This window comes from Macaca thibetana, chromosome 12 (genome assembly GCF_024542745.1).
Source record: "Macaca thibetana thibetana isolate TM-01 chromosome 12, ASM2454274v1, whole genome shotgun sequence".
Classification (NCBI taxonomy): Eukaryota; Metazoa; Chordata; class Mammalia; order Primates; family Cercopithecidae; genus Macaca; species Macaca thibetana.
In genome coordinates, this window is record NC_065589.1 from 84,884,833 (window position 1) to 84,895,033 (window position 10,201).

Below are 10,201 nucleotides of genomic sequence, written 5' to 3' on the forward strand. Positions count from 1 at the left end.
TTCTCTGAAATTAGGATAGGTGTTGCAGTCAGGGATGTCTAATAGAAGATGGCAATACAATTGTCTGGCAGTTACTCATACAACAGTCTGTTTAGGGGTACACTAGCCCCAGGGACCAGGAATGGGAGAGGTAGATGCCAGGGAGAGAAGCAGAGAAGCACTAGGGGTCGGCAACAAGAGAGTGAGCACTGGCAGACTCTCACACCCAGGAGGAAGCACAGGCCACAGCAAGGTGGCAAGAGTCAAATCCTCCAGGATTCTGAAGTAAGTGGCGAGGAAAATGCAAAGAGAGAGAAGACAACATAGCTGAGGGTCTGCCCTTTGAGGTTGGGTAAACCTGGCTTTGAACTCCAACCCCATCAGTGAGTAAGAAGCTTGCTCAGTGTCACACAAATAAGCTATGTGCCTCAGACCATCCCCAATATAGGAAAAACACAGTACCCCTCAGAGGGTTTTGAAAGAAGAACGTGAGATTGCATATGGCAAAGGACATTGCACAAGTCCAGACACGTTCTCAGTGATGGACAAATGGTAACCGTTAATTTATATATCATGTAGCAATTTTCTATTCCTGCTTCTGAACTTGCTTACTATTCCTATATTGCAGAATTTAGTACAAATGAAGCTGGTCTGAGTCCTCTAGTAAGGAAAAGGCAGTTGGTGGTATCTAGCTGATGTGGGCAGCATTGGACAGAGGATTGGGAGGGCTGACGAGGTCCATCACAGAGATAAAGAATATCTGTCTAATGAAATACCTAACTGAGGTTATAGAATAGGTGGCCCCATTCACAAATGATTTACTCTAACTATTGGGTGGTCTGATAACATGATGCATCCTGTTTCCATTTAGCAATAGTTCCTGAGCTACACTCTTTTGCAATTAGTGGTGTTATTAGCCCTGTATCCAGGCCCTCTGCTTCTCTTCTACCCTTAACATTGTCATTTCTCTGCCTTCTTATGAGTTTCTCTGATGAAGCCTTAAGCTAGTAATGAACTGCAATAGAAGTCAGCCATAAAGACTGGTAACAAAGAGGTTAAGACCATGGCTTCAGGTGAGTTTTAAACTTGTTATTAATAATTCATGGAATTTTCTTCTTTGTTGGTGTGGATAGTTAAGACTTGGCTCACGATCTAAGTCCTAGGAAATTTTTAAAACACAGTACAGTAGTTTGAAAATAACCTCATTGTGTGGTGCCAGCGAATGTAAATTACAACTATTCAGATTGACCGTAAAACCAAAACAGATGTTAGAATAGCTTGTGGTTTGAATTCTCCTTTGAACTGTAGATGTTGCTATAATCAACAAGAATTCCTGAATATTTCTGGAGACATAAAGATCATATGCACAGACAGAAGCAGCTTGGTTTTTAAAGCCTTCCTTACTCCTAAACCAGACTCACTAAACATCATCTCTAGACACAGTTTTCAGTCTGGCTGCTTTAATGAGAAGTAAAATATGGCTGAAGACCACCAACCAACATTGACCTTAAGTGACATTTACGGTGTTTTTGTCTCAAACAAAACAATCAATTGTCCTGGTTTTATCAAAGAAGTTAGAAACACAATGGGAAGGAGTCAGAGGCATTACAAAAATATGTTAAGGACTTTGGCTAATGACTGCCAGAAAAAAGCTCAGCTTTAGATATCCCTAGTATCTTAAAAGTCTTAACTATGCCATGTTGTATGAATCTGGTCTATTGCATCTTATGCATTTTCTACATTAACAAGGGAATATAAATACATTCAAAATGCATATTGTATGGTATTATAAAGTAATAATTTTACATATTACTAGAAATTTCTAGTGAGAGATTAGAGGATATCAGTTAGTGATTTTATAAAAGACATATTTGGATGTTGATATCGAATAGATAACTCCTAAGGATCCTCCACCATATGTATTAATTGTCTGAATCTTTCTAGTGAGTGTGGCAGAGATTGATTAGCTGTTCACCTAAACAGTTTGCCGTTCTTTCTGGGCACCCAGCTAAACTTAACATCTCAGCCTCCTTTCCAGTTAGACAAGGTCATATGTCTGAGTTCCAGTGACTAGAATTTGAGCAGAAGTAATGGGTACCATTTCCAGTCCTAGCCCATAGAAGTCTCCTATCCTACAAGGAGGATGTATTGGTGACCCTACATATTGTCACTCTCATCTGCTGGACAGATGTTGACACACTGGGAAACGGCAATTTATGCCTTGAAGGAAACAGAGTCACAATAATGGAAGGAGCCTGGGTCCTTGAATCATCAGTTGTAGGGAAACCATCCATCAACCAAGAACTCCCACTTTGTACCTAATATGAGTGAGAAGTAAACTTAACTTGTATTAAGCTACTGAGATTTTGCAGTAGCACATAGCAAAAATTTTTAAATATGGTAAGAATATGAAGGAAATGGGAGCGATTGCTGGAGTCTGAAGTTTCAACTTTATACACCCAGAGTTCTCCTTTCTTTGAAGATAATGCTATTAATAATGATTATCATCTCTGTGAAGACAAGGCTGAGTTTTCAGGTACTGATGGATTATGTCCTCTTTTCTGAGCCAGGACTGCTGCCCTGAGATTTAAGGGACTCAAGAAATTGAATGTAGAATGTTCTCGTTCAAAGAGGAGAACATGGCTGGAGGAAGGCAAGTTTCTGAGGAAACCATCTATGAGAATAAATCAGACTTTACCTGTTGCCTTGAAAAAATTCTAGTTCAGGTTAAATGGCCAGTTCCGATCATTTGGAACTAGGTTACCTGCTCCTCAATTTATACACACACACACACACACACACACACACACACACACACTCTCTCTCTCTCTCTCTCTCTCTCTCTCTCTCTCTCGCCTCCTATTCATCAAAGTGGCTCAATCAGTAGAGTTGCTCTCTGATGGGATAAACAGGTTTGAAACAGAGCATATCTTTGTATCCAAAAGATAATTTACTGAAGGTTCACAACCAGGTGGGTGGTGAATGTATAAGGTTGGATAGTGGTTATGATAAACAGTGTGTGAGAATAAGTGCTGAACAAAATCTGGACAGACAGAGATGTGAAGGTCTGGTTCCTGGGATTATAACCGAGATGGGACAACTATGTGTGTGCATGTGTGTGTGTGTGTGCGCGCATGAGAGAGAGAGATACATGCGAGTCCCTTTATTTTTATCTCTAAAACAAAGCTTTCCATCCCAATGATTTCCCAGAAACTAATACTTGGACTACTAAAAAGTACTAAAACATAGTGCTTTTATTTTTGTTTTTGTGTTGGTTTGTTTCGTTTGAACAGAGAAAGAGCCATTATTTTTTTTAATCAGAGAAACCTAAGTTTTAATCTCAGTTGTTTCACATACCAGCTGTGTTGTGCCTATTACAGATAAACATATATTATATATATGTTATAACACTATGTATATATTTGAGCCTGGGTTTTCTCATCTGTAAAGTGGAGATAATAACTACTTTAGTTGCTGTGGGGACTGACTGTACCATTCGCACGTGCCACACAGAGTCTGATATATAGAAAGCACTCCATAAATGGTAGAAGAGAGACAGAAACCCAGATATGTAGATAGCAAATCACTTTCTGCCTCAAATACATGTCTCAAGTCTTTTAAATGTATTAACCAGCTATGTGTCTTAGTTCATTAATTATGAAAAGTCTTTCAATTAATCAGAGTCATCTCTAGACAAAGGTCCTGGGATATTATTGTGAGGCACGAACCTCAAATCTAACATTTGAATTCTGGTACAATCTGATTATTGAGTATTAAAAACCGCCTTGATCAATGACTCTTGGAGCATAAGTAAACCAAAACAGCAGCAGGGGAAGAGGTTACATTGAGAAGATGAAGCACAAGATAGAGGGAAGTGACACAAAGGCAAGGAGCGCAGCCTGGAGAGGAGTGAAGAAACGGTGGGTCACCTCGCTGTGAGGACACCCACCCAAACCCTCACACTTTCCTGCCTAGGAGTGAGGGAGTGGGAGAAGGCCACTCAGCACCTACTGACCATAGGCATCGTAGATCGATTTCTTCTCATTTTCCAACTTTTTTTCTTTCCCTCCCTCCTTACTTTCTTGTTCCCTTCCTTTTCCTCTGCCTCCAACCTCTTCCTCCTCCTCCTTCTTAACCTCTCCCTCTTCTTCCTCCCCTTTTCTCACCTGCCTCTTGACCCAATGGGTAAGTGAAAGAGCTAGGATTAAATAATTATGGACAATCCTGAGTTACTGTGACCCAAAGGGTCCTCCTAGTGCAATGAGCAAGGACCCTAGAGATTGGACTTGGAAGAACTTGGTCCAGGTCTCAGCGCCACCACTCTGTGGTGTAACTGTAACCTTCTTCCACCTCTCTGAACTTAATTTTCTTGTTTTATGGAGAGAGTTAATATCTGCTAAACCCACCTAAAAGAGCTAAATCTGCAGATGTTAGTGAGATAGTACATGTGACGCTTTTATTTTTGTTATTGTAATTGCCAAAGAAATGAAAAAGTCAGATGAAAACTGCGCGATTCTCCATTAGTGCAACTGTAAATAGATATAGTCTTTTGGAAAACAAAGTTCTTTAAAAATCCAGTCTCTTTGAGCATTTCTGTGAATCACCCTAAGCAAACTGACCTAAATGTAGAAAATCTTCAGGTACAAAAATATTCATTTGAGTCCTGTTTATAATGGAAAATATTTTAGCATAAAAGTTAATAATAGTCTCTGTAATGTGTGGTACACCACTTGACACCCATAAATGATATGTTTCAAAAGAATGTAATAATATGGAGAAATGTTAATGATGTAAAGCTAAATGATAAAGTGTAGAATGCAGCTATATAGTTGCAACTATTTTAAAGTCTATTCATTAAAAATGATTGAAAGAAATAAATGAGTTGATCGTGTCTATGTTTAGGTGGTAGGACTACTGGGTGTTTTTTAAAAATCATATTCTTTTTTGTATTCCCTGTTTTAAATAAGGAATACAAATTACAAATTGCTTATATAATTAAAATACATGTCAGATAAAACAATGCAGAAGTACAATTTTATGTAGTATTTAATAAATAATTTTTATGAAATATTTCTTACGAAACAAAATCTTAATATGAAATATTAGATAATGATTATTTTCCAGAAGTGAAATAATATTGTTAGTTTTGTTGAGTTATTTTTATGATTTAATAAAATGAGAACTAGTGAGATTAAGCTATAAATGTAGATGTTAGTGAGCTGAATCTGTTAAAACATAATGAATTCTCAACACCCAGCAGTATTGTCAATAAAATTGTATTTATCTCCAGGGACCAGAGTAGTCAAATAACATGTTTGCATTAGATTTAGTTTGGGAACCTTTATGTCTTGTTGGGGTGGAAATGATTGTTCATGATATACACATTCCAAATTGTTTCAGAGAATGAGTGTGACTTTAGTTCCTGTTGGGACTTCACTAGCCAATGGTGTATAGATTATTCTGGCAAGGTAAGAAGAAAAATTAGTAGAAAAAACTCAATCATTTTTCCTGAAATTAGAAATGTTTTTACCTTTACATCTCCAAACATTGCTGGTAGGTTGTGTGTTTTTGTTCCCAAATCCAAGTGATAGAGAATGTCTTCATCCATTGAATCCAAGTAAGGATTTTTAACATGAACAAACCTTTTTCTGGAAAAAAAAAATTACACAAAGAAGATATAAAAGAATTTTGAGAGAAAGCTCACAAGAAAGAAAGCCTGAACATAAACCTTCCTTTAGGGTTAAATTATTCGTTGAGAAGCAATGCAGTATAACAATAATTATGGCGAATATTTGCTCTCACTATGTGCCAAGCATAGCACTAAGCATGAAAATGGCATGAAAACTGCATATAACAAATTCATTAACTCATTTGTGCCATAACTGCTGTATTAGCTGGGTAAGATTAATAATTTAGTTTACAAACAAAGAAGCCAAGGCTTACAGAAGTTGAGAAACTTGTGCAAGATTAACAACCAGTAAATTACAAAACAGCCATTTCTATTCAGTTCTGATTGTAATGGTCATCTGATTTCTTTGCATGGGAGGCTGTGGAATATAAGCTACTGGGCTGTGGATTCAGATTGCCTGGGTTCCAGTACAAGTTCAACCATATATGTCCTAATTGTGCAAACTTGAGTAAATTATTTGTATTTTATTTTATCTTCTCAAAGTGTAGCATGCATAAGAATCAGCCAGACACTTCATGGACTCCTCTTCTGGAAATTCTGATTCAGTGGGTTGTTGATGTGTGTCCGAATTTGCATTTCTAGCAAACTCCTCATTGGTCCTGACGCTGATGGTCTGTGGACAACACTTTGAATAGCACTGCCATTGAGGACTCCACCAACCAAGCTGAATACACCACTTTCTTTCCAACCCAGTGGCCACGGCCCTGGCTCGAACCCCCATCACAGCAGTACAGCTAGAACACCAATCCTTCCTCTCTTTTCTTTGTAAAATACCACGAAATGCAAGACAGTGAGTTGATGACGGCTATAAGAATGACCTTAATTCAATCCAGTTCATATTTATGAAGGATATCATTTGTAGCTTTTGGTTATTTGGGTAGTAATCATATGCCACTAGAGTTATCAGTGATAAAAGGTATCTACCCCCACACCACAGTGGGTCAAGACGTCTTTGCCAAGAACTGTCTGGGACTTCTTTGTTCTTTGTTCCTCCCATTTCTCTCCACATGCCTTCTCTTCTCTTCTCTGTTCTCTCTTTTCTCTCCTCTCTCCTCTCTCCTCTCTCCTCTTCTCTTGTCTTCTCTTGTCTTCTCTTCTCTTCTCTTCTCTTCTCTTCTCTTCTCTTCTCTTCTCTTCTCTTCTCTTCTCTTCTCTTTCAGAATTTTGCTCTGTCACCCAGGCTGGAGTGCAGTGGCCCAATCTCAGCTCACTGCAACCTCAGCCTCCTGGTTCAAGCGATTCTCCTGCCTCAGCCTCCTGAGTACCTGGGATTACAGGTGCCCACCACCATACCCAGCTATTTTTTGTATTTTTAGTAGAGATGAGGTTTCACCATGTTGGCCAGGATGGTCTCAGACTTCTGACCTCAAGCGATCCACCCACCTTAGCCTCCCAAAGTGCTGGGATTACAGGTGTGAGCCACCAAGCCTGGCCTTTCCACATGCTTTTCATTCCATACACTTCAAAACATTTTACCAAGCCTTGTGTCTTTCTATATCTTTATTGATTCTCACTTTGATTGTGTATTAAAATTACCAGGGAGCTTTAAAACAAAAACAAAAACAAAAACACTATTGACCAGGCACTAATTAATTTAGACACTCTGTATTTTAAATCTAAAAAATTTAAGTATTTTAAAAATCTTCTCAAATGATCTTTGGTACAGCCAAAGTTGAGAACCCCTGCTTCAGGCCTTTGTCCTTCAAACATCCTTCCTCCTTTCTTCTACTTTTCACCTACCAAAATTCCAATTTTCCTTCATGGTCCAATTCAAATATTACGTCTTCCATAAAGGCTTTTCCAAGCATCTTCTCTCCTTGGTCAGTATTACTTTTTTTCTTACTATGTTCCCAAAGCATTTGTTTCATACTAGTGCTGGTAGATAGCATTTCACATTGTAATGTAGTTAAGTTTCCATCCCCCTAGAAAGACTGCGAATCCCCTGAGGCAAGCTATCTCAAATATCTTTCTTGAATCCCTAAGTTTTAACAAATTCTATTGTTGAATTAAATTGAACTGTTCAGAAAGTAGAACAAAATACTATTAATTTCCTTCTCAAAAACATCTAGAGTAATAGATTTTTAATTAGTTACTGGGTCATACATACCTAGTTTCCAAAATAAAGTATTCCATGGTGTTAGTGCACTTTACTACTACAGAACAAGCTTCAAAATCTCAAAGCAAAGGGACATTTCCTTTCTTCTCTTGTGAGGCAAGAATTTAGCCCTAGTCCCTCGTTATACAGTTTGTGGTCAGTGAACCAGCAGCATCAGCAACACCTGGGGAGCTCCTTAGGAATGCAAAATCTTAGATTCCACCCCACATCTGCTGAATCAAAATCTGCATTTTAACAAACTCTGTGTGATTCACATGCACATTAAAGTTTGACAAACACTGCCATCCACTTTTTCTTCCAAATTCTATTACACTTTCTGTTTCACTCTGCCAAGACTACTTTCACGACCTGGAAATATTCCTTTGGATTCCCAACTGAATCTATGAATCATTATTCTATAAAAGAGTCTTATTCCTCTACCCTAGTGATTCCAAACTCTAGCTACATATCAGAACCACCAGGGGCACTTTAATTCCTAGACCCTATCTCTAGAAATTCAGATTGACTTACTCAAGGAGACCTGGGCTTTGGTGTTTTTAAAGTCACTCATCTATACCACTCTTCCTATCTCCGGGGAGAAATTCTCCAACCACCAGAGCCATTAATTATTTTCACTTGTATTATAACACATTAATTCATTAGGATTACTTTTCCTTGATGCCCTGGCCCACTGTCTAATGATTTCTCAGAAAATTTGGGGGACTGCCTATAGAAGTGTCTTGTTTCACTGGGTTCATCAAGCAGCACTTCTAAGATGATCACTCTGTCAGTACCAAAGAAAAAGCTTGTTTGGGATTTCACACCAAATTTCTACCCAATATGAATGTAGTTTTTGCAATACTTTGATTTTTCCAAAATATATACTTTTTACTAAATAAGTTTGTACGTGTTGTTTTCTCTTCAAACTCTTTTTCCTTTCCTAATACAGATAATAGTCTTTTTAGTAAATCATGACAAATTACACTACGTGATGACTATTAAATATTGCCAAACAAAAGAAATTGCTGGCTGGGAAGAAGTCTTTCCATTTGCCATTACCTTCGTCTTCATAATTTTTCTTTTTCTCTTTCTCCTGGGCTTCCCTGAGGAAGGGAACATGCAGGAGGCTACCTCTGTTTGGGGTGGGCAAATGGAGTGTTTTCTGAAATGCTGATATAATGGAGGCTCTGAGCAAGACATTTCACACAACTCTCAGGAAATCAGAGGGAACCATCAAAATCTCCTTATGCCTCGTGATGATTAATGCTCTGTTGTGTTCTGTTAACCTGGGGCAGGAACTGGAGCTAAATTTGTAGACAGCTTCAGCAATTTTATATCTACCCATGAGATTAATCACATAAATGGTATTTCAGAAGTAAATTCTCTGTAAGGTCCATCACGAAGCATATTAAATCACTCCACAATATCCTGCAACACAATTAAACCTCCCTCAGGCACTGAGAGACCCTTTTAATTATTTCTCAATTGCAGCGCATGGTCTTGGAATTAAGGGCTGAACGCTATAGTGAGTCCCAGGCTGAACCTTGAATTTGTTTACTACTGAAGGTTGGCTAAATTTTTGCAAGTTTTTTTGACTTATTTTGCCCCATTTTCTTAGATGAGCCAACCCCTAACCCCCAAAATCAAGGAGTAAAAATGTCATTGAAAAGACATTTTGCATTGTTTTTATTGTTTTATGAGCTGTATCCAGTGATAACTGTAGAGGCCCATTATCTAATCATTTAATACAAAATCTAAGGAGCATCCATCTGATCAAAACAAATTTAGAAAATCAAAATTACTCACCCAACATATGTATTCCTATCAGATCTCATGGAACTATTGGAGGCAGGTATAACCGAAGCCATTCTCTCTACTATGTGAATAGTCACTCTTAAATTGATGTCAAGAAAGAGAAATATTGTGACTTGCTATTATAGATCTAGTCATAATAGTTCAGTTCCAAGTTAGAATGATACCCTCTCTTAAAACTTAGGTTTTCCTGTGAAATTGCTAAGAAACATTTTCCTTTAGCATTTTAAATTTTCCTATCAAATAAAAAACGCCCTCCCTGACATGCCTTTTATACCACAGCCCAGCTCTCAGAGCAGAACTTTCTCAAGAAGATAGGTCCCCTTTGATGGTGTGCCATCCTAGCTCTTTGACCAGGTTGGTTAGCTTGTTAACTATTGGTGAGAACCTTTCCCTTACATTTGTCCTTGATCCCAACACAGGTTTGATGTTGTAAACAGGCTTATTTGCTTTGAGAAAACTGTACACGGATACAAGTCCTCTTTTGGTTTCTATAACACGCCTACCAGGTCTTCTCAAAACTGTGTCCAATACATACGAGAACGTCCAGTTCTCAAACATTTCAGTTTCCCCTCTCCATCCAGCCCCTCACCAACTTGTTTTCATTCTTTGTCATCACAAGTTAG

The 10,201-nt window shown here is 38.2% G+C and overlaps 1 protein-coding gene across 3 annotated transcripts in view; it reads right to left on the reverse strand.

Annotated features, from left to right (window-relative positions):
• UPP2 (uridine phosphorylase 2) overlaps positions 1 to 9,858 on the reverse strand; it is a 31,677-nt gene extending 21,819 nt beyond the window's left edge. The window contains exons 1-2 of one of the 3 annotated variants that reach the window (XM_050750493.1): positions 9,570 to 9,858; positions 5,510 to 5,627 (exon numbers count right to left, since the gene is read on the reverse strand). In XM_050750493.1, coding sequence (XP_050606450.1) covers positions 5,510 to 5,627; positions 9,570 to 9,631 — 180 coding nt within the window. In that variant the 5' untranslated portion in view covers positions 9,632 to 9,858. The remainder of the gene's footprint in view (positions 1 to 5,509; positions 5,628 to 9,569) is intronic. The other 2 variants (XM_050750492.1, XM_050750494.1) reach the window with 2 other exon arrangements.
• Between the last annotated feature and the right edge of the window lie 343 nt (positions 9,859 to 10,201).